The sequence below is a fragment of the Lithobates pipiens genome, unplaced genomic scaffold (assembly GCF_037356315.1).
Source record: "Lithobates pipiens isolate NorthernLeopardFrog02 unplaced genomic scaffold, aLitPip1_a1.2 Scaffold_25, whole genome shotgun sequence".
NCBI lineage: Eukaryota > Metazoa > Chordata > Amphibia > Anura > Ranidae > Lithobates > Lithobates pipiens.
In genome coordinates, this window is record NW_027507787.1 from 17,728,907 (window position 1) to 17,754,447 (window position 25,541).

Below are 25,541 nucleotides of genomic sequence, written 5' to 3' on the forward strand. Positions count from 1 at the left end.
CAGTTGATGCTTTTTTCAGGTGCTTTACAGGAGCTGTAGCGCCTCAAAAACACCTCAGTTCGAAAGGGTTCTAAATGTTTCTTTTGTATCTCAGGACTGCTGATCTCCTACCTATAGCCTCTTTCACCGACTTCCTTTCCATTTGCACTCAATCCAGTGTCTATTGCTATAATCTTTAGCCATTTCGACTTCCAGGAAGGTTTTACCCCCTTCATGAGCAGGGCATTTTTTGCTATTCAGCACCATGCTACCTTAACTGGCAATTACTCAGTCATGAAACATTACACAAATGAAATTGATATAATTTTTTTTTACACAAGTATTTAATCACCACTGGGTTTTTTATTATATACAGTAAATGAAAAAAATGACACAAATGTTGAACCCCCCTCCCCCCACTGATGTCCCTAGTGACACTTATACAGTGATCAGTGATAATACTGTACACTGACACTGTACTATTGATGTTGGCTGGGAAGGGCTTAACAGCAAGGGACAATCAAGGTAATGTGTGTAATGTGTGCTGCTTTTACTTACTGGTCTGGCTGTTTTTTCTACCTGCTTTTCAGGGAGAAGAAACAACCAGATCACTGTTAAGTGTACACAGAGTTCTGCATATTTGTAAATCCCCGATTAGCAGGTTTCAGCCGAAATCATTGGCTGAAATCTGTTGCCAAACTCTTGCCATGTCCAATTATAGATAGCACTGGTCAATAGGATGCCAAGATACCTGGCAGCAAGCCAGCAATGTACATGTTCTTTCTGTCCGCACACAATATATTTACTGTTAGCGGTCTACAGTAGGATAAGGAGGCCTTGTCACCAGACCATTCATTTCAACAACAGTATTTCCATAATGTTATATGTAAATTTAAAGTGGTTTTAAAGGCTCAAGGTATTTTATCTTCATGCATTCTATGCATGAAGGTAAAAAAAACCTTCTGTGTGCAGAAGCACCACCAGCCATCCATAATACTTACCCATTTCAGTCCAGCGGTGTGCATAAGTGCCTCGGCTCTCCGGAGACTCTGCCTCCTCATTGGCTGAGATAGCAGCGGGAGCCATTGACTCCCACTCTTGTCAATGACAGCCATTGAGCCAATCAGGAGAGAGGGGGCAGGCCGAGCCACAGCGTGAATGTGCATGAATTGACATGCAGAGCTACAGCTCAAGAGTGATCCTGCTTGGGTGCCCCCATTGCAAGCTGCTTGCTCTGGGGGCACTCAGCAGGAGTGTCAGTGAGGGACCCAAGAAGACAAGGGTCGGGGCTGCTATTTGCAAAACTGCTGCACAGAGCAGGTAAGTATAATTTTTTTTTAATATACTTTAATTTTCACCTCAAGGTGTTTTATGTGCATATTTTTTATACCTGTAAAACCCTCTGTTTGCTGGACATGCAAAATTTCTGTGGCTCTTACTGGGCACCACCATCTTGGATGTGATGTCAGCAGACTCAGCAATGTCACTCAAGTGACATTAAATAGTAATTCCCTTTGCTCATTCCCTGGCAACTACACAAGAGTTTATGTTGGGAAATGAAGGAGAAGGCAGAGGAGTTGGGTCAGCACAGAGGCTCACAAAAAAGTGGACCCCCTAAAAAAAAGAGGCTTCCAAAAGAGGAGAGAGAGCTATATTGTGCAATGAGAGAGGGGATTGTGCTAGAAAATGTACTCTTCCTGAAGTAGTCCAATTTGCTAGCAAGCGCAAAGGAACATTTCAAGTCAATGAAAATGTTAATGGAATGAAAATAAAATACTGCAAGTAAGCATTTAAAATACTTGATTCTGTGTTTTTTATCTTTTAGGCTGGTGACATGGTCTCTTTAATAACTTTATTTTTATTATTCCAATTTTTCCTATCTCCATTGTATGTCCAATTTTACCTTTTCACATAATGGTATGAGTTCATCCTCAAAAAGATCACGGGGAAGTTTGCCGACAAAGATCTCACAGCCTCTTTCTGGAGGCGGACCATCCCATCCGGGAGGAGGGCCTCCATATCTTCTCTGCCCATTTTCCTGTTGAAAATAAGTTACTTTTTATTAGCAAAAACACAAGTGAATGTTTTTCTATGGCCTAAGTCTGGAAAACGTTGATATGGAAGTTCAACCCTGACTCAAAGTTTAAAGTATTTTTCAAGATTAATCACTGTATATGAATCTCCATTCATGGCCATCCTTTTACACCATTATATTTCATATTGTCTACTAGAGCTGCACGATTCTGTCTAAAATGAGCATCACGATTATTTTGCTTAGAAGATAGATCATGATTCTCTCACGATTCTCGCGGCGTATCATCTTTCACATTAAAAAATAAATAAATTGTGCTAACTTTACTGTTTTTTATTTTTTATTTATTGAATTGTATTTTTCCCCAAAAAATTGCATTTGAAAGACTGCTGGGCAAATACAATGTAACATAAAATATTGCAGCAATTGCCATTTTATTCCCTAGGGTCTCTGATATATATATATATATATATATATATATATATATATATATATATATATATATATATATATATATATATATATATCATGGGCGTTCGCAGGTAGGGGCAAGGGGGGTCAAGTGCCCCCCCCCTTGGAATCAGGGACCGGATCTTAAATTCAGCACAATTGCTATCACCCGGGTGCCACCCGTCAGTGGGGTGACACCATGAAGGTGCTGTCACCCCCCCCCCCATCAGTGTAGTGTGACTTTGGAGACATACTAAACTACTGACCAGAGACGCCCCGGGGAACCAAAAGTGAGCGACCGTCCAGCCGGAGAGATCACTGCTGTAGTTTCGCTGGGTCTGGTAAGAGGGTCTGTTGACCATTATCCATTACTTATCCTAGGGACTGTACTATGTCGGCAGACTCTGACCATGATAATGTGATAATGAAGTTGTCGAAAAGGGGTGGTGCATGAGTGACCCTAAAATGAGATATATATATACATATATATATATATATATACATATATATATATATATATATATATATATATATATATATATATATATATACAATTTTTGGGGGTTCCAAGTAATTTTCTAGCAAAAAATATTGATTTTAACTTAAGAAAGAAGTGTCAGAAAAAGATTTAGAGTTTAAGTGGTTAAACTTCCTGCATTTACACGTGGTTGAAAGCTTGGCAGCCTGCCCAGATTATTTGTTTACACAAGAAGTTCTTTCCCTTTGATCTAAGAAGTAAGGTTAGTTACAATGTTTTAAGTTCTACACTTGGCAGATTGCCCAGGATGCTTTCTTTTGACAGCTGAGTGAGCAGATAATCTCTCCACTTGTTAATATGAAAGAATTGCCTACTCTCAGAGGGAGAGCTTGTCAGAGGGGGTGAATCGAGATCTCGGTTTTTTAACGATTAATCGCGCAGCTCTACTGTCTACTCAAGATGAACTAATATAATATTATCTCTTTATTTTGATTATTTCAGCCAAGTTTTTATTGTTTGCATTTATATGTTCCCTTATCTACACACTTTGAGCACTACACTATTTGTTTTTATTTGTTTTGCACTTTGTATCTAGTGGAGTGTTGGTGGCTCACCCAGTTTTCTCTTTGGCAATTTTCCTACAGTACCTTGCAAAAGTATTCACCCCCCTTTACCTATTTTATTACATTACAGCCTTTAGTTTTTTTAAATCTGAACTATATGTGTTGGATTAGAACACAATAGTCTAAGTTGGTTAAGTAAAATGGGACCAGGCAAGGGGGGCATTAATCAGAGAGGCAGCACAGAGACCTAAGGTAACCCCGGAGGAGCTGCAGAGTTCCACATCAGTGACTGTAGTATCTGTACATAGGACGACAATAAGCTGTACGCTACCTAGAAGTTGGGCTTTATGGCAAAAAGTTGTGGACATGTTCTGTAAATCCTCAAACAATGTTAATTCCAGGTTGTGAGGCAACAAAACACGAAAAATGGCATACTTTTAAAAGGCACTGTATATATTATTGATTTTATTTAGTAAAATCAAAGAAAAAAACTTCATATCAGATATGTATTATATTTCTAGTAACACAGGAAGGCTTTAACAAATGAATTATTAAAAAAAAACAGCTTCCAGCCAAAAAAATAATTCAGCCACCAGCACCCTTTAATAATGTTTCTCAACTTGTATCGGTAAATAAAGGAAATGTATGAACATTAATCCACGAGGAATGATAAATCATGCAGGTTATCTAGTTTTTACATTGTGATAGTAAATGTAAAATATATGGTGAAGAGATTTACAGAAGCCTGAAATAATCAGGTCAATCTTTTTTTATCCAAATGCATATTTAAAAAGTTGTGTATTAAAATAACACTACATAATATGCATTATTTCAACTGTGTATTGACAATATATTATTACATAACATATTTACAAATGTAGGGGTATTATACATTTCTTCTGTAGTTATGCCCAAACCTATTGTAATCTAGATTCATATGGAAAAAAAAAATCTGAACCTTAAATTTGATAGCAGTGGCTATCTCCAGCCAACATCTTTGATCCAGCCAAGCTTTGCACCTTTTTGACATGGAATATATCAAATATATTTTTTTGCTGAATTCCTAAGGGGCTGCAGTTACCTTTTTTGGTGAAAAGTAGTCACATACCCGGCAATACAGGCATACCCCACTTTTAAGTACCCAATGGGGTTTATTTACTAAAGCTGGGAAGTGCAAAATCAGGCTCACTTCTGCATAGAAACCAATGAGCTTCCATGTTTTATTACCAAAGCTTAATTGAACAAGCTGGGGTTAGATGCTCATTGGTTTCTATGCATAAGTGAGCCTGATTTTCCACTTTCCAGCTTTAGTAAATAAACCCCATTGTGTACTTAAAAGTGGGGTATGCCTGTAGTGGTAAACTGGCTTTCTAAATGCATTCTGCAACTAATTTCTCACTTGCTACCCGTCAGCTGCAAGCGGTAACTATGTATTATGCAATTTGAATGTTTATCTAACTAAAAAGAAATAAATATTTCTAATTTCTCATAATACTTAAGAAAATACAAGCATACTATAGCCTCTCAAATAAATTCCAACATAGTACTGTATGCATAAACAATGCTATTTATTCCAAAAAGTAAAAAAATGGTTGACCAGTCAAAGTTTAAAATAAAATGGTAGTGAACATTACCAGTGACCTCTGAGTTGATAAGGGGGAAACAATCAACCAGGAGGCTTGCCTGGAGATGGTTTGAACATCAATCACCATCCAAGGAAATGGAGGAGAGAAAACTCAGTTCCCAGAGGGGGAAGCGTGCTGGCTGCTGGCAAAACCTGGATGTCCCGGCTGGATGGTGGTCAGCAGAATGGATGGAAAGGCAACCTGTGTTATGTAAACGGCCCCAGAGGGAAAAACCAAGCCGAGTAGGGTCAATATTCTCAGTGCACCTATGTGCCTTCTGTGACGTCACTGCTGTGCTGGAGATGAAGGAGAAAGGTGTCCTGAAGTCAGTTGTGTAAGCGTCCACTGTTCTGTATACGTACCTTATATGGCTTATACACAAAGGGTGTAATAAACATAGTGTCCCACGTCATTTAAAAAAAAAAAACATAAAAAGGATATTAAATGCCTTGAGGTTTTTGCCATCGAGGCTATTTCGATGGGTACACTCACGGCCAATGAGAGATTTTCTCTCCTTTGCAGGAGAGAACATTTTTGAATTTTTATGATGGGGTCGCTCTCAGCCCATGGCTTAAATTAAGAACTTAAATTCGCCCACTCTGCGTACATCTTATTGTAGGTTCATTTTTAGTATAAAAATGTTTTCAGATGTTGTTTATGTATATGTATAATTTTTCTTTATATATATATGGATATGGATATTTATATGGATATTTTTACATTGGTAATCTTATATATTGGACATATGACTATTACATGCATAAATTTCTGTATGGTCATGGGTAAATTTTTCTTTTATCATGTTATTATTGTTTTTGCATAGGAACCATTGTTTTTTATTGTTTTGGTCTTACAAGAGATAGTTGCTAATTTATGGCCTTTTATGTCTATTCTGCTGTTTATAAATTGTACCACTCATATGCAGCTTTTTATTGCCTACCCCTTTAAGACTGAGCAGTGAGGAGGTGACAATTATCCTCAGGCTTGTAACTAGCTCTCTCTCTCTATATCTAGCTTCTGTTGCCATCCTGACATGTTTCGCTCGTGTGCGCTTTGTTAAAGTCACAGCAACAGAACAGTGGATGCTTACACAACTGACTTCAGGACACCGTGCTAAGAATATCGACCCTGCTTGGCTTGGTTGTTCCCTCTGGGGCCGTTTATATCACACAGGTTGCCTTTCCATCCATCCTGCTGACCACCATCCAGCTGTGGCATCCACCTGGAGCTGACAGGTTTTGCCAGCAGTCAGTACGCCCCCCCTCTGGGAACTGAATTTTCTCCCCTCCATTTCCTTGGATGGTGATTGGTGTTCAAACCATCTCCAGGCAAGCATCCCGGATTACTGTTTCCCTCTTTTCCACTCTGAGGTCACTGGTAACGTTCACTACCATTTATTTTAAACTTTTAGCGTTCAATCACTTTTTAACTTCATGGAATAAATAGCATTGTTTATGCATACAATACTACGTTGGAATTTATTTGATCATTCTTTCAGAGCGCTGCATTTTGTGTTTTTTTCTTTGACTGTCGCATTTCTTTCCATGCTGTTCTGGCTGCACTGGGTCTGATCCACTTATCTGAATACTCCTCATCAGAACACTCTACTTGCCCCTAGACTCACAGCACTACAGGTGTTTTTTATACTATAGCTTACTTTTACTAGTGCAAAACAGAAGATGTCATCTGTATAAATAGATGCACAAATGTACCCAAAAAATTATATTTTTATTTGGGGTAGCTACAAGTCAACAGTCATCAAGTCACCTGCCCAGCAGTTTGATCATGGATTACTTAAAGCAAATAAAAACTCAAAAGAAAATATATTTTATATTGCAGCTTGTCAATATTTTAATGTGGTGGCTGCATTGTTTTTTCAGGCTCTTCTTTCATTACTTCCACCTGATGATCCGGCCAGTAAGTCTGTTATTTTTCAACTTCTTTTAACAGAACAAGCTGTCCAGACAAAGTAGTGGTTAGAGGGTTGAGACAAACTTTTTAAAACTGGCAGGGGTGATTACAATATCCTTTATTCATTTATGTAAAACCTTTACCCCAAAAGGAATAAAAAAAAACTGTTTCTGTAACTGCTTCAAAAGTGTTAGCTGGAGATCAGCTTTAATTTGTTAGTCAAATACATCTAAATCTTCTACTCATCTAACATTAGCCTCTCTCCAGACTGCGAATGCTGCTGTCCAAAGTTGTCTGCGTTGTCCCTTTATCCAGAGTGGAGACACTCAAAGACAGGAAGTGTGCTACTTACCAGGTCAGCAGGTGAAATAAAGGAAAAAAGCTTTAAAACAGAAAACGAATGCTGCCACCACATGTGAGAATTGCTAAGCTGCAATATTATATATTTTTGTTGATGTGGTCTGAGCAAGGTTATGGCGGTTGCAGAAGACAAAATCTTGAATTTTTTTATGGAAGGCTCCCCAAGTTATACAAACATTATTGACACATCAAAACATATCTACACTATATAGCCAAAAGTATTGGGCTGCCTGCCTTTACACACACATGAACTTTAATGGCATCTCAGTGTTAGTTCCTTGGGTTCAATACTGAGTTGGTCTACCCTTTGCAGCTACAACAGCTTCAACTCTTCTGGAAAGGCTGTCCACAAGGTTTAGGAGTGTGTCTATGGGAATGTTTGACCATTCTTGCAGAAGCGCATTTATTAGATCAGGCACTGATGTTGAACAAGAAGGCCTGGCTCGCAGTCTCTGCTCTAATTCATCCCAAAGGTGTTCTATTGGGTTGCGATTAGGACTCTGTGAAGGCCAGTTAAGTTCCTCCACCCCAAACTCGCTCATCCATGTCCATGAACCTTGCTTTCTAAACCTTGTGGACAGCCTTCCCAGAAGAGTTGAAGCTGTTATAGCTGCGAAGGGTGGGCTAACTCAATATTGAACCCTACGGACTAAGACTGGGATGCCATTAAAGTTCATGTTGGTGCAGGCCAGATAAGTTCCTTCACTCCAAACTTGCTCATCCATGGACCTTGCTTTGTGCACAGGTGCGCAGTAATGTTGGAACAGGAAGGGGCCATCCCTAAACTGTTTCCACAAAGTTGGGATCATGAAATCGTTCAAAATGTCTTGGTATGCTGATGCCTTAAGGGTTCCCTTCAGGCAAGTCAAGTTCCTCCACCCCAAACTCGCTCCTTTAAGCTTTACAAACCCTTTAAGATATGGGCTGCTATTTAGTGGAGAAAAGTAAATCAGAATGGCATATTTTGAAATACCCCAGTCATGGAATACAACAAGAAAATTACCAGTTAGCCTCTTGCTTTAACTCTTTAAATTTTAAAAACTATATGACAGCTGGAACCTGACAACTTGCTAAAGATAGCATTAGCACTTTAATTTGTTTAAAAAAAAAAAAACTCTTATGTGCGTAAAATTAGATGATAAATGCAAGACACAAAAAAAAATTACATTTGAATATTGACTTCTACAGATAAGTAGACATGAATCTAAAATGCAAACATAAGAAAGTATTGTACACTTGGTCAATTTTGAAATGCAACATAATTTACAGGAACAAAGCTTATCATTGAAGTCAAGAACCTTTAGCAAATATATACGTGTGTATTTTTAAAAAGCAAAAACACAACTTAATATTGTTGCATTTGAGCATAGAACTTCAGCAACTGTAACGACTTGTTGTGCCCTTCTGATTACCAAGGGATATCTTGCAGGAGAATCATGGACTGAAGGATAGACCTTTTACCCCTGTTCAGTGCTGGTGGGATTTAAAAGCAGTGTTTTCTGTTTGGACTGCAATTAACTAGAGATGTGGCAACCTTGACTCCAGAATTACTTGGCACAATATATTTTACAGTTGTATGAACTACATTCAGAAAATCCGTGGAGGGATTAATGTAACTTGTATTTTTACTGCACTGTGGAATAACAGAGTATATTAATATCCAATCCCTTCCTGATTCTGACATTACCCGGGTCGACTCAACTTTAGTTCATTTTAAATTTTCACTAAGCACTTTAAGTAACTTGTTGTTCATATTTGCCTTGCTTATGGAAATCAATAAAAGCCATAGGGATACCCTGCCCTGTAATTGCATCAAATGACACATAGAAGAAAGCAAGAAGGAAAACCTCTATAAGCTAATGAGAGCATAATGTTTTTGCTTTCTGGTTCTGATCTATTCAGCTATAATATGCCACAGATTGAACTAGAAGGGTCCACATATGTTAGCTCCAAAAAACATTTTGCTAAGGAATGGACATAGTGGATGTGACCCAATTAGGGCCCTGAAATTGCTTTGTGAAGGTAGTGGGTCCAAGGGTTGGCAACTTTAAGGACAGATATAAACACTCAAGAGACAATAGGCAAGCAAAGCTAAGACTGGAAACCATATGGACCTGTTCACACCTATGTGTTTTCTTTGACTTCACCCAGCCCATGATGTGTATCTATGCATGAAACAATGTTTTGTTAACGAAGCATGGTGATGCATAGCATATCTGAATAAGCACAATTTAAAAAATGTAATTTTGCATGCAGCACATTTTTAAATGTTATAAAATATAAGTATGATTGGGCCCTCAAACCTAGAATGAGCTGGAACGAGGCAGAAGGGTAGAGGCTCCTCCTGGACACCTGAATTGACAGCAAGGCTATTAAATTATTACTGAAGATACTTATAGAAACCAGCCACAGCTAATATCAGTTAACATCATATAGGCTGTTCAGTTTGCAGGGAAATTTTAACTCTGCAAGGGAAATCTCTGTTGGCTTAGGGAATGAGGTGAAGCGTACTACTGCAACACATAGCTGTGATCAGGCCCTTAAAGTGTCTCCATTTAGTTTCTCTGTCTTTACTTAACAGTATACATGTCAAGTCTACAAGGCTAAATACTTCTGTAGCGGATGACATTTTGGACAAAGTGTCATACAGGTGTAAATTTAGTTTTTTGCATCAGAACAGTAGGGGTTCAGAGGGTTTATTTTATAGGTTGACCTTGACATCAGTTTGGCTGGGCTATGTCAGAAGTTTTGCTTGGTCATGTGTGTGGTGAGGTACATATGACAAGCCAGAATCAGGCCTGGTTGGACGTTTTGGGTATCAGCCTTCTCAGAACCAATCATTGGGTGTGCCGGGCCTCGCTGAGGAGTCTGGGAAGGGGTACTTTAGATGTTGGGGGTCACGTGTTTAGGGAGAGGAGTTTGTGAGGCCTGTGTGGTCTGTTCTGTTTCCAGGACTGGGGTAGCCCCGCGAGGGGTCCCGGTCACGGGGTGTTCGACATCTCGCAACATGTTTCTGTTAGTTACCCTCAATAGACCCGTCTGGTCTGGGGTAGGGATCCGTCTGTTCCCGAGTCTCAGAACCGGCTGGTCCGAGGTGCAGTAACTGAGGGAGGATTCAAGGTGTCCGGGTGTGCTCTTGGCTTGGAGGGGCACCACAGCTTGTGAAAGTGACCGGGGTAGGACTCATCGGATGAGGGCCAGCAAGTGGCATTCTGAGGAGTGCCTGGTTACTGAGTTGGGAAGGACATTGAAAAATCCACGCTTTTTCCAGTACTATTAAGGAGACAGAGAACATTCCAGGTACTGAGGAAAAAGGTTCCTGTTCACTCTTGGTTACAACTCGTGTATTTTCATAGGATTGTTTCAAGTTTTGAATCAATGTGCTGACTGTCAAGATCTCTGGCTAGAGATCTGTTCAGCCTTGAATTGCCCAGCTGCAAGTGGCTACTCTCTGGGGGGAATTAGAGACTTTGTTATATCTGCAGTTCAAGGTACCTGAGTTCTTCACCCTTGCCCTCTGTTCCTATAAGAGACTGTGTTATTGGATGTTATCACTGCAAAATAAAACCTTTCAAAAGGACTTTATTGGTGTCAGTGTTCAAGTTGTTGGGTATCAACCCTGGGAACCCCTAGACGTAGAAGAACAAGCCAAGCAGAGGTAACCGGTAAGCCCATTATGTCAAGGCCGCCCTACAAAGGGTTATGGCCGCTACACTTCTCTGAGTTTTTCCAGTTATGCCTTGCTAAAATCACTTATACATTATCAATTTTAACAAAGCTTTCATTTAAACTGGTTCATTGACTTTGTGTCAAAGATAAATATGCATCCCTCAGTAGATCAACCTCAGAAATGTTTTCCAAAAATTCTCCATGCAGTTCTATACCCAGTGAATAGTACATACCAGAGCTCCTTCTGTTGTAAATGGTGAAGGCCCTCCTAATACACATACAGGTGTTAGAGGACCTCTACAGAAAGAACGCTGGCCCTCATTCCCTTTTATCCAGCCATTTGCAGGACAAGATAAATGTTACAATAACAATATAATATAAATTAGTGCTGCCCTGCTCCTCACACCATCTCTATAATACATAAAAAGTTGACAAACAAAATAAAAAGAGGATAAACCTAAATAAATAGAATATCAAATGCATAAACACATAATATAAAAAAAGTGAAATATTCATAGACCCAATGTTAAAATAGGTTACATAAAAAATGCACAAATATAAATATCACCAAAGTGAATAATATGAAGAATCAATAGAAATATCCCCAAAGTAAATAGCGTGGAAAAAATACACAATAAGTATACACCCCACATATAAATTGCACAAAAGTCCCAAACACTTTAAAAGTCCAAAAGTGGATCTAACAATCAAATCTCCAATTGTGTAGATAATAATTGGTCACTCTTCACACCATACAGTGCTCCATCACAAATAAAGTGCACACTCACCTCATATACTAATCTATAAAATATACTGGCCAAAATCACTCATATCTCATCTGTATGGTCTCTCTTCCACAAGGAGAAGGTTCTGCCCCCAAGGGATTTGTGTGCTGGTCCCTTAAAACAATCAGGGTTTCACTGAAGCAACTTGCAGTGATGTGTTTAGAAGAGGAGAGACAGCTGTCAGTAGTCATTTTTATATAATAGGAAAGCCCAATGTATCCAAAAATTACACTCACATTTCATAAAAGAGTCACAGACTTAAGCAAAGCACATACGTAAGCAGTTTACTGCTAACTTACAGTTATCAGTCCCAGACCGAAAGTGACATGAAAAATGTGAATGGGGGATATTACTGCACTAAACCGGTGTGTGAAACCCGGAAGTGACATGACCCTGCTCCGTCTGGCGCATTTCATCAATTATGTGACTTTTTCAGGGTAAGTTCTTCAGTTACTTTAGTCAGTTATTGTAGATTTTTCACACCATTTACTTTGTAGATATTTATATTTGTATTTTTTTAATATTACCTATTTAACACTTGGTGTATGATGATTTCACTTTCTTATAATGATGTGTGTTTATGCATTTGATTTTCTACAGTAATATTTAGCCTATTTTTTTTTATTTATTTGTCAATATTTTATGTATTATAGAGATGGTGTTTTTACCACTTTACTGACGTTGTTGTTGATGTGGGAACACATTGGGGTGTTTTGCAGCAGCTCTTGATGGGGAGCCCCCCCCAACACTTGGTTGTGAAAACATGCAAACTCCTTCTCTTTTTATGATTAATTTCTCTTATAAACACAATGTAGTCTTCCAAATGAATTGCCCAGTTGTTAATTTTTAATGAGCCAACCCAGGTTTCTGCTATATCCCCTATATTATAATTCATGTCTATCATCAGCAATCCCAATTTTTTAAAGTGTATCTATACCAAAATTGTTCCTGTTTTTTTAGCTTTGAATAGCATGGGGAATAATTGGAACTCTTGTGAGATTTTACTGAAGTAAGTTGTGAAAATTCTATCTGGTAAGAAAGGTTGTCCCCAACCTAATGCTTTTTATAGGTTAAGCAGAGGAATGCTGGAATTTCTGTCAGCTTTTATGGTTGCCAATTCTCTGGTGCAGATTTTCCCTCACTTCCTGATTAGCAAACGTCTTTTCCCTGAGCAGGAAGTGATCGGAAAGCTCTCTAATGGAGCCTCGAAAAGCAGCAAAACTTAACAGAGGTTCAAACATTTCCCCATTATAAGACTACAAATAGTTTGGGGTATAGATACACATTTATTTTGTTCAGAAAATGCTTGTGTTTGCTGGCATACACTTTTCAGTACTACATTTTGTAGTAGAAGTGAGATAAGAATGTTGTTTCAATACAAACCGGGATTCACACATCACTCAGAAAATAATTAACAATCAAACCTTTTGCAGCTGCGTCATTCAGGGCTCATACCTGTGTCAAATTATATCCTGTGCGCTGAATCAATGCACGCAGTGCGGCTTCCTTCTGAGTGGCGGCCAATCCTTCCCCGGATTTTTGATTTGATTCCATTGAGAATGATTATCAGCAAAAAATCAGGTTAATTAGGTGTGCTCACTGCAATTAAATTTAAGATAAATTAAAACGAATTAATAAAACTAGAAGATAAAGTTTGCAAATAATTTGAAAACTTGTTTAATTTTCTTGTACAAAATATAGAATTATTTGTAACTTAGAATCATATGATTTATCAGTAGTTACATGTCTGCTCACTATACATGATTCAGAACTGCTCATTTGCTACTGATATATGAACTATATGACATGCACCTGGAGCAAGCAATCTGTGATATTACCAATATTACCACAATTAAAAATGCAGAGTTGACAAGGTAACAACTGACCTGTTTGACTTCTTAAAGATACATTCTCTTAGTTCATGTGGATATTAATTATTATTAGAATTATATATAAAAAAAGTACATGCTCAGTTCCACCAAAAATGTTGTGAATGATATAAACCAATTGTGTGGCTTTGTGTCACTTTTGTAACATATACAGTATCTCACAACAGTGAGTACACCCCTCACATTTTTGTAAATATTTTATTATATCTTTTCATGTGACATCACTGAAGAAATTATACTTTGCTACCATGTAAAGTAGTGAGTGTACAGCTTGTATAACGGTGTAAATTTGCTGTCCCCTCAAAATAACTCAACACAGCCATTAATGTCTAAACCGCTGGCAAGAAAAGTAAATATGTCCAAATTGGGCCCAAAGTGTCAATATTTTGTGTGGCCACCATTATTTTCCAGCACTGCCTTAACCCTCTTGGGCGTGGAGTTTACCAAAGGTTCACAGGTTTCCACTGGAGTGCTCTTCCACTCCTCCATGATGACATCACCAAGTTAGTGGATGTTAGTGACCTTACACTCCTCCACCTTCTGTTTGAGGATGCCCCACAGATGCTCTCAAAAGGGTTTAGGTCTGGAGATATGATTGGCCAGTCCATCACTTTTACCCTCAGCTTCTTTAGCAAGGCAGTGGTCATCTTTGGAGGTGTGTTTGGGGTTGTTATCATGTTGGAATACTGCCCTGAGGCCCAGTCTCCGAAGGGGATCATGCTCGGCTTTAGTATGTCACAGTACATGTTTGCATTCATGGTTCCCTCATGTACTGTAGCTCCCCAGTGCCAGCAGCACTCATGCAGCCCCAGACCATGACACTTCCACCACAATGCTTGACTGTAGGCAAACTTGTCTTCAAACTCCTCACCTGGTTGCCGCCACACATGCTTGACACCATCTGAACCAAATAAGTCATCTTTAGAAGAGGATTCCTTCTGGGGCGACAGCCATTCAGTCAAATTTGATGTAGTGTGTGGCATATGGTCTGAGCCTTGACAGGCTGACCCCCCCTTCAACCTCTGCAGAAATCCTGGCAGCACTTATACGTCTATTTCCCAAAGACAACCTCAGGATATGACGCTGAGCATGTGCACTCAACTTCTTTGGTCAACCATGGCAAGGCCTGTTCTGAGTGGAACCTGTTCTGTTAAACTGCTGTATGGTCTTGGCCACCGTGCTGCAGGTCAGTTTCAGGATCTTAGCAATCTTTCTATAGCCTAGGCCATCTTTATGTAGAGCAACCTTGCACAAAATGTCCCATGATGTAAATCCATCTCACGCTGCAGATGAGCCAAAAAAAGAAAAAAAAAAAAGCTGCAACAGATTGCTAAGACCCTGAAACTGAGCTGCAGCACGGTGCCATATATTTTTTTTGAGATTTATCCATATTGCCAAGATCTGACAATTCATTACAAGCGCAATCAGTTTTAAATATCTTTTTTCCTTTAGAAATTTAATTTTGCTGTGGTACTGTTCTAAACACGGGAAAACTGCACCACTTTACAGACATACTATAGGCAGGCATGCTATTTAAAGGAATATTTAATTTTCAAACTATTATTATTATTATTATTAATAATAATAATTATTATTATTATTAAAATCACTGCTCCCGAAAAAACTGCAGTTTTTAAAACTTTTGATACATGTCCCCTGGGGCAGGATCTGGGTCCTCAAACACTTTTTATGACAATAACTTGCATATAAGCTTTTAAAATTAGCACTTTTGGTTTTTCATGTTAGCGTCCTATAGACTTTAACAGTGTTCCGCAGCTTTCGAATTTGCCACCAACACTGCTTAAAGTTCATTGTTCGCCGAACGTCAGAACAACCAAAGTTTGGCCCAAACTTATGCTCCAGCTGAACTGTTCTCCCATCCCTAGTGCCAGTGTACAAGGACTACAAGAGGCTGATATGATACAGGTGAAATTCAGGTACTCATAATGCTTGCATTTGTAAAATACATTTAGTAATGGATTAATCCTTACAGTGCTGCACAATTATACACTGTGTTGTTTATAACTGACTAGAGTTTTTTTTTTGACTACATTTATTTGATTTTTTTAAGTTTTAGTTAATTAATTCATTAATAATATATTATTTTAATAATATTATATATTATTTAATGAACCTAACCACTGGACTTTGATATTGTAAAACAACAATTTCTGGTTCTTTTACAAGGTGGTCAGAAGTTAGGAAATGTTTCATATATTGTGTGCTGCCATGAAGATGCACCTGGAAAGAAAAATTACAGAATGGAAAGTATACAGTACATTTTCTGCTCTTCTGGCACATCATGACAACAAACAATGGCTTTACCGCATTGTGTTTTATATATATATATATATATATATATATATATATATATATATATATATATTCATTTTAATGTATTTATTGAATCTGAAACATTCAAAGATAAAAAAACGGAGCGGAGTACTGTCAATACATAGGACTTAAGTACAATGAAATATACAAAAGCAACAGGGAACAGTGTCATATCATTATTGAAAGGTTTCTAGACATAAATGCTTAGAGTAGGGGCCTCAAACTGGTGACCCTCCAGCTGTTGCAAAACTACCATCATGTCTCTGCCTGTGGGAGTCATGCTTGTAACTGTCAGCCTTGCAATGGCTTATGGGACTTGTAGTTTCAACTACCTTGTGCTCAACCATAAAAAAACATTCAGGAAATAGGGGCATGTACACAGTCATTATGAAGCACCAACAGGCATATGAGAAGTTCAGGAAGGTAGTGGGAGAGCAAAAGAGCTAGAAGAAGATAGCGGAGTAGTCCGGCGAGAAGACCCCCCGAAGACGGAAGACCCCCGGAGCTGTGCAATAAACTATTTTTACCCTGTGTTATGTTTTTTTTTTTGTACTTTTTTCACAGGTGAATGGGTAGGGGTACATTGTACCCCATACTCATTCACATAGGGTGGGGGGCCGGTATCCGGGGGCCCCCTTAATAAAGGGGGCTCCCGGATTCCGATAAGCCCCTCGCCCGCAGACCCCGACAACCAATGGCCAGGGTTGTCGGGAAGAGGCCCTTGTTCTCATCAACATGGGGACAAGGTGCTTTGGGGTGGGGGGGCCGCGTGGCCCCCCTTCCCCAAGGCACCCCCATGTTGAGGGCATGCGGCATGGTATGGCTTGGAGGGGGGGGGGCGCTCGTCCCCCCCTTTCCTGGCCGGCCGGGTAGCATGCTCGGACGAGGGTCTGATGTGGACCTGGGGGGACCCCCACGCCGATGGGGTTCCCCTTTAAGTCCATACCAGGTGGCGGGGCCAGCGACATCTCCTTCGCGGGCCCCGCCTACCTGGAGACCCGCTCGAAATGAGCGGACTTTTCTCCGGATGGGAAAAGTCCGTTCATTTCAAAAGTACGGCAAACTGGCACACACACGGCCGGATTGTCCGCCGAAATGCGAGTCCGGCGGGAAGATTGGAGTGCAAAACTACTTTCTAAGTCTGCCGTACTTTCGGGTCAAAAAAGTATGCCGGAGGCTACACACGGGGGGATTGTCCGGCGGACTTGAGTTTGCCGGACTTTTCCACCCGATTGTTTGATCGTGTGTACGCGGCACAAGCGACTCAACTATGCATGAAAACATAGGAACTGGGGTGCAGAAAAATGGCAGCAGGTGCTCTGGACTGATGAGTCAAAATGTGAAATACAGTATTTGGCTGTAGCAGAAGGTAGTTTGTATGCTGAAGGAATGGAAAGTAGTACAATAATAAGTGTCTGCAGAAGCATGGTGGAGGTTCCCTGCAAGTTTGGGGCTGCATTTATGCACATGGAGTTAGAGATTTGGTCAGGATCAATGGAGTCCTTAATGCTGAGAAATACAGGCAGATGCCATGCCATAACATCAGGGAGGCATGTGATTGGCCCCAAATATATTCTGCGCAGGACAACAACACCAAACATACAACCAATGTCATGGAACTCCATGATGACGTCCTATGGGAGGGTGAAATACGTAGATGTAATTTCAGGTTCCTAGTTCTTCTGATATCACTTATGGTTATCGGTGGATTGCACACAATGAGCGGTGTTTTTGTACTCACAGCCCTTTGATTTTTATGCCTGATTTTATCTTGCTTCTTGTAAGTATACATCTTTTTATGTGCAATAAATCTATTGCCAAATGGTACTACACTATAGTCCCTTCCTTTCATTTAGTTTTTGAGTATCAATAACAAGTGGGATCTGCCTGATGACTCGATGTTAAAGTTGCCATTCCTGGCCACCATTATAAGCCTGAAGTGACCCCTAGACTAAAAAGCTAGGGTCCATTTCATCTGGTGAGTGAGGACACAGGAGGGGGTGTTTTGGCACACCTTGGAAACTCTGGAGCACTTTGCACTTTTTTTGGATTGGAGCGCTTCAGTCACTTTATATTGACATTCACTTTATTGTTTTTCATTATATATATTGATGTTGTTGCTAGCGCTGTAGTCCATATTTTATTTTAATGAATGAATGAATGAATGAAATACTTGTATAGCGCACAATGCGAACTGAATCGCCTCTAGGCTAATATATTCAACTTGTTTATCGCTACCAGGTGTGTGTCTATTTTTGGTGATAATCCACAGCCAGGATAACAGTATTTACCACATGTGTGCTTAAATGTGTTTGCAGTAATTCTATTTAACCAGGTGTGTCAGAGGGGCTGAGGTCATTTTTGGAGTTGAGGCGGAGATCAGAAAATCCAAATTCACCAAGCGGCTCCTTGGGGGTGGCACTGCAACTGATAATCAGAAACTGATTTCAAACTGACTGCCATGTTCAAAATTAATCAAACTCTGTCTATGGCCAGCATAAGGCATTCATTTTACTTCTATAACTACTCTATATTTAAATGTTTTTATCTTCCTCACACTCATACACTGCCAATACTTTGTTGTGATGTTTTTTGCTTTTTTTGTGTTAATTACACATTTTCACTATTCCATTTCTAATACTTCAGAACACAGCACATAGGTGCTAGGGTTTTGTCTTTTTATGTGCCATATTATCCTTTCAGGGAACCTAGCTACATTTTCAGAGATAAGCAAATTATGTTTATTCTGTGTACATCAATACTGTGATGTTTGATCTTATTGACTCAAGCAAAACTCCATATGGAAATTAGAGCAGTAGTCTAGATCATATTTGGGGCACATACTTGTTTCTGTGTAAAAAGAAGTGAATGCATGCTTATCCACCCCAATAACAATATTTTGTTTTGACAGTTTTATAATTATCATCTTTATCCTTTCATATATGTTATAAATAGTTTTAAAAAATTATAATAACATATCTTGCATGCAATGATTGTCAGGTACAGGTGGCAGAACCTGCAGGAACATTAGCACTGGAAGGCGGGAATCTTTTTCATGTACTGTGCTTTTCATCTTTCTATTCATCTTCCATGCTGATAAAGCACAGATAAGTAGCGATAACCCAGTGTCATGTGGTACTACCTCAAATGAAGTCATTTTCAGATAACCTGACATGCACTGATTAGTGTATATGCATGTCAAGTTAACAACAGATTGTCTATTGGGAATTGACATCCATACAACCAAAACTTATAATTATTTGCTTGAGAAAGATCAGACTTTTTTCCATGCAACAGGCAAACATAATATTACAGGGTGGAACAATTCCCGGGTACTAGGTTGCCATGGATACTTAAAAAACCTTTTTGCCAACTGTGTCACTAAGGGCCGAGAGATGGGGATTAGCGCTCTTGCACTCATCCCACCATTTAGGATACTACACCCTGGAAGCCTGGCCCTGCTCACTTCTGCCCCTTGCATCCTCTTTTTGCCAAAACCTGCTAGCAGTCTCTGGCTCTTCCTTGCTGGGGCACCCTGAGGGAAGTTTGCCCCTCCAGCTAACTGCAATTCTGAAATAAACCCTATGATTTTCTTGAGCGCTTAGCGCTAGATGAATTTCTTTATCAGAGTGTATCAAATGCTGAGTACTGTTATTGAAAAAAAGCAAAGGAAGAGGCGCCTCTGGGTGTAGAGATAACAAACACTTTAATTAAAAAAACGCATATATTTCAGGCAACTCACATTTTGGATGTGGTCTATGAGCATTCAGTCACTTTAAAAGCTGAGCATGGCTGTGGTCATCTAGTAGTCCATCACGCTGAGGCACTGTAGCCGCTAGTGGCCAGGAAGTGGCACAGACGCGGAGAGCGATGACATCATGAGGTGGGTGCGACCGGTTTCGTGAGCGTACAGGCTGAGGTTGTTTGACAGCCGCGCTCCTTCATCAAGCAAGTGGGACAACAAAAAAGACTGGTATATATAGGCCATGCACAGGAGGAAGGGGAGGAGGCACTTAAAATGCAGGTGCAGAGGATTACAAATCTTAGTTGCAAAAAAAAAAAAAAAAAAAAAAAAATAAAAAAAAAAAAAAAAATGTGAGTTGCCTGAAATATATGCGTTTTTTTAATTAAAGTGTTTGTTATCTCTACACCCAGAGGCGCCTCTTCCTTTGCTTTTTTTCACAGACTTTGGAACATGGTTTCTGTCCTTCACTGATGGCAGCCCTGGATATGGAGCTCCTGGTTTTAAATGCTTTCCTTTGTTCTACTGGACAGTAGCTTTTATATTTATAACCATACGGACTTTTTCATAATATGGACTCTCATTCATTTAATTGGATCTTTGGTTTCAATTGGTGAGAGACTGGTGGACATTGGGAAAATCTTTGACCCTGTTTTTGCGCATTTACTTGTGTATTGAGTACTGTTATTACAGTTCCTGGTGCCATAATGCAACAAACCAACAATTCTGACACTAGGATCAGAAAATACCAGAGCAGGTGAGCTGCCCTGAAAACATTCTTAAATAAAGGAAGAATACTGCGCATTTGTAAAAACATTAAAATATAATAATAATGTAATGTAATAATTATGTAATTACAGTGTAAATTGTCCAGCGGCACCACAAAAGTGATATATAGTCACAATAAACGATTGTAGAAAAAAATAAAGAAAAAAACGATGCGCTAAACAAAAATCTCATATTTGGTTATTCAATCCAACTGTAGAAAACACAAATCCGTGATAAGTAGTTGAATCCCAAAAAAAAGACCTCCACCTCGTGTGTGCACCATCACCACAGGCAATATAGATTCTTACCCGAGAACCTGGACCCTTTATTATGAAGGGTCAAACAAGCTTGATGTAACAATCTTTGCAGGGGACATCAATTTGAGATGTGTCCTCAGATCAAACAGGGCATAAGCAGGATATTCAAACCAAGCTCCATCCACCCCACGATCAGATTGATCATAAAACGAGACGACAGATAGTGTAAGACCCCAAAAGGTTTGTTTAATATAAAGTATTGCACTTACATTGGTACAGAAAAAAACAGCATTGTGTACAATATAGGCAGCTGCCTTAAGATATCCGGGCACACACTCTGACTGGCTTCAGGGGCCACAGACCTTTCACATTAGGGCGAGTGGTTGTGTCGGTGCAGCTACATAAACTTGAATGGGCTGCCTGCATCCAGCACCTGGCACCTAGGGATGCATAAACAACTGGCCTGTCCACAGTGTAAGGGTCTCATTGAAAAACAGGGAGGGGGAGAAGCGCCAAGAGCCCAGGTAATGTTGTATGTCAGTTTATTATAAATGGTAAAATCACTTAAAACAGTTGCACTCATATGATGTTGCAGAAAACAAGCTTATCGGGGCCTATAGTGGTCCCTTATCCCAGATGGATGGATGGATGGCAGGGATCCCTGTCAGGTAAATATAACAAGCAGCAGTGCAGTCAAAGAGAGTGCAGTCAAAGTGTTTACATGCTGCTAACAGGTGGAAATGTCCAGCAACTCATAACCATATGGGGACCACTGCCTGTGGTGGAGCAGAAGGAACCGAAGCAATTGCTCCAGCTACTGAGATCACTGCAACATGTTGAGCCCAGATGGTTGTCAGAGTAAACTGCTGTGGGGGGGATTCCTGATTGCTCAGTGCAAACATCAGAGGTGGGGGTAAACCGTGTGGAAACAGAGTGCGTTTCGGAAGATCCAATTGCTTCCTTCATCAGCCCATGTGAGTAACCCTAATAGTCAGTTTTTTTATTGTGACGTTAAAATAAAGACTTATCAAAATTACGAGAACAAATCTTTCTTTAAACTGTAGAAGTAGAAGCACAGGCTATTACCAACTAAGCTTGAATCTGTTCCTCCCCCCCTTGTAACTCCTATTCTAACTACCCTGTGGAAGAAAGATGCTTATACTTACCTATTCACAGAGCTTACCTATTCACAGAGCTTAATGCATAAGCGCTTACATATTCACAGAGTGCTCTGGTCCAGTCACATAATCACCCCAGTGTATGGCTTCAGGGGAGAGACAAAAGCAGCGAAAATGGCTGCAATGCCTGGGTGGTGACATCACCCATAGGGCTGTTCCGCCTCTCCCCTGAAGCCAGCCTCTGTGAGCCGATCACATGACCAGAGTGGAGTACTCTATGAATACGCTACAAATTTTTTAAATAAAAATACTAAACATGTTATCCTTACCTGCTCTAATTAATGGTTTTCCACAGGGCTGTCCTGATGCTCTTCTTTTGGGGTCCCTGCCGGTGCTCCAGGCCCCTCCTCTTCATGGGGTGTCCCCATAGAAAGCGACTTTCCAGGGGGGCCACCCATGCAGGCTCACTCCCGAGTCCCACTGGCTCTCCTCATTGCAGAGATTGATGGCAGCAGGAGCTATTGGTCAATTAAAAACTGGAGCCACTGCACTCGTGCACATCACTGTATCGGATTGGACTTAGGTAAGAAAAAGGTGGGGTCTGGGAGGGAGTTGCTGCACAGGTTTTTCACCTTAATACATAGAATAGCCTAGACTTCCACTTTAGGTTTTCATTGTTCAGCTACCTATATAGTAATACGCAGGTTGTGTAATGCTCACTCCAAGGTTTTTTAAAATCTGGCTATTTGTTCTGGGTTCGAGTTACCAAATCCAGGACTTTTTTTTTATCCCAAGGGATCACCATTTTTCCAGGTGGGTGGGTGACAGATCTTTTTTTCATCCTATCAAATGCCAATTGAGAAAAAGTTGCCTAAACCATTTTACTATACAACAATTCTTTAATAACTAGGCTGGCTTTTTAAAATAATACAAACACTTTAAGGCTCCATGTACACTGGGCTTAAAAAAATGGCAGTTCCCTTGGTAGAACAAAAAAGCTCATATAGAGAGTTTTTTGTATAAAGTTTAGATGAGTTTAGGAGAGTTTTACGTTTTTTCTGCCAGTAAGCTCAAATTAGAAAAGCAAACCAGAAGGTAAACAGTTACAAAATTATGTTGGAGGATTTGTTTCATCTCTGTATATAAGCTGATGCTTGATGCTTGTTACTTTTCACTGGGTATAGGTGAAAGTTTTAAACCACTTAAAGCTGGTCATAGATGGATCAACATTTGTCCAGTTCAGCTGGGACTGCCTGAATTTTGATCCATCTAGGGCCATTCATGAAAAGTCGATCACTAGAGGACTCATTGGAAAATGTGTGTTCGATCAGTGGAGGAGTTTCTGCTGTCAGAATACAATAGCACAGTAGGAAGGATTCTTTCATCCACCTTGAATGTGTGGATGGGGGAGTCCATGCAGTTTTTCTTTTGTTTACCCACTGGCTGATCGAAAAAAAAAAACAGATTCATCTGTGATCCATTAACCAGTTCCCGACCGGCGCACGACGATGTACGTCGGCAGAATTGCACGGGCAGGCAAACTGGAGTACAGGTACGTCCAGTTAAAATTGCCGCCCTGCCATCGCATGCGTGCCGGTCGGGACCCCCTGTGAGTCCGGTCGCGGGTCCCACGGACTCGATTGCCGCGGGGATACCCGCGATCGTCTCACGGGGAGGCTGAACGGGGAAATGCCGATGTAAACAGCATCTCCCCGTTCTGCCTAGCAACAAGTGACACTGATCTCTGCTCCTTGTGATTGGAGCAGAGATCAGTGTTCACTAACACACAGCCCAGCCCCCCACAGTTAGTAACACACCCCTAGGACACACTTAACCCCTACACTGCCACCCCCTGGTTAACCCCTTCACTGCCAGTGTCATTTACACAGGAATCAGTGCATTTGTATAGCACTGATTGCTGTATAAATGACAATGGTCCCAAAAATGTGTCAAAAATGTCCGATGTGTCCACCATAATGTCGCAGTCACAATAAAAATCGCTGATTGCTGTCATTACTAGTAAAAAAAAAAATTTATAAAAATGCCATAAAACGATCCCCTATTTTGTAAACGCCATAAATTTTGCGCAAACCAATCAATAATCGCTTATTGTGATTTTTTTTACCAAAAATATGTAGAAGAATATGTATCGGCCTAAACTGAGGAAAATTTTTTTTTTTTATATAGTTTTGGGGGATATTTATTATAGTAAAAAATAATGCGTTTTTTTCTAAATTGTCGCTCTATTTTTGTTTATAGCGTAAAAAATAAAAACCGCAGGGGTGATCAAATACCACCAAAAGAAAGCTCTATTTGTGGGAAAAAAAGGATGTCAATTTTGTTTAGGAGCCACATCGCACAACCGTGCAATTGTCAGTTAAAATGACACAGTGCCGAATCGCAAAAAGTGGCCTAGTCTTAAGCCAGCAAAATGGTCCGGGGCTTAAGTAGTTAAGGAAGAGTAATAATATGTGAAAAAAAAACACACCAAAAAGCTCATCTCAAAATGGACTTGGCACACTCCCAACTGCAAGCTTAGTAGATTGATAGGATGGGTGGTTGAACAAGGTAAAGTGAAAATTATAGTATATTATACAGTACTTCAAATTGACCAATCACAATTGTTTTACTGATTGGCACACTACAGCAAGGTAAATCTGATCAAATTGTTAGTGAAATTCAACCAATCATAACATAATATCACTTGAAGTGTTTCTAAAGCAAAATACTTTTTTAGTTTTGGGTAGAGAGTAAGGCATTCAAACCCCAGTCAGGTTTTATATATATATATATATATATATATATATATTGTAAATTCACATCAGTTCCTGCCCTCAAGGAGCAAACAATCTAAGATCCCTAGCTCACATTCACACATACAAATTCTAGGGCTGATTTAGACAGGAGCCAATTAACCTACCAGCATGTCTTTGGAGTGTAGGAGGAAACTAGCCAACCAGGCTCAGGGAGAACTTGCAAACTCCTGGCAGGTAGTACCACAATTGGGATTCTAACCAACGGCCTTAGTGCTGCTAGGTGAAAGTACTAACCGCAATAAATCCATATAGTAGACAAAGTCACAGAAAGAATAGATTTTCTTTACAAACATACAAAAAAAAAAGTTTGTGAACATTTCAGTAGTAGGACAACGGTGATTAGGGTCAAAATAGAAGCTTTGTGCCTGTAGATACAACACATAGATAATATGACTGGGGGAAGTGGACGAAGGTGGGAATGGTGTCTCTCTCCTGTTAAACAAGCCATAAAGAGTGACATAACCTACAGTAAAACAAGATTGAACCTTTGGTATTTGGGTCAATATGTCAGTATAATTCCAAGAGTTCAGAGATTGTTTCCGATAATTTCCAAATTGTTTCTAAATGGTAACCAACCTACCCAAATTCAAAATCAGACTTTTTGAGAATAGCGGTGTCTTCCAAAGCAGATTTTATCTTTTCATAGTACACAATCTGCTAATGGATGTGGTTTGGTGCCTTTTCAATATTTGGCTTTTTGTCATGTTTAACAAATGGGGCAACATTGATTTGATTTGATGTATTTTTACATGGACATAGATGTAT

The 25,541-nt window shown here is 39.8% G+C and overlaps 1 protein-coding gene across 2 annotated transcripts in view; it reads right to left on the bottom strand.

The window, feature by feature from the left end:
- The window catches only part of A1CF (APOBEC1 complementation factor), an 80,736-nt gene that overhangs the window by 38,841 nt on the left and 16,354 nt on the right, over nucleotides 1-25,541 (bottom strand). For both annotated transcript variants that reach the window (XM_077454154.1, XM_077454153.1), the window contains exons 2-3: nucleotides 13,308-13,451; nucleotides 1,883-2,017 (exon numbers count right to left, since the gene is read on the bottom strand). In XM_077454154.1, the coding sequence (XP_077310280.1) occupies nucleotides 1,883-2,017; nucleotides 13,308-13,406 (234 nt within the window). In that variant the 5' untranslated portion in view covers nucleotides 13,407-13,451. The remainder of the gene's footprint in view (nucleotides 1-1,882; nucleotides 2,018-13,307; nucleotides 13,452-25,541) is intronic.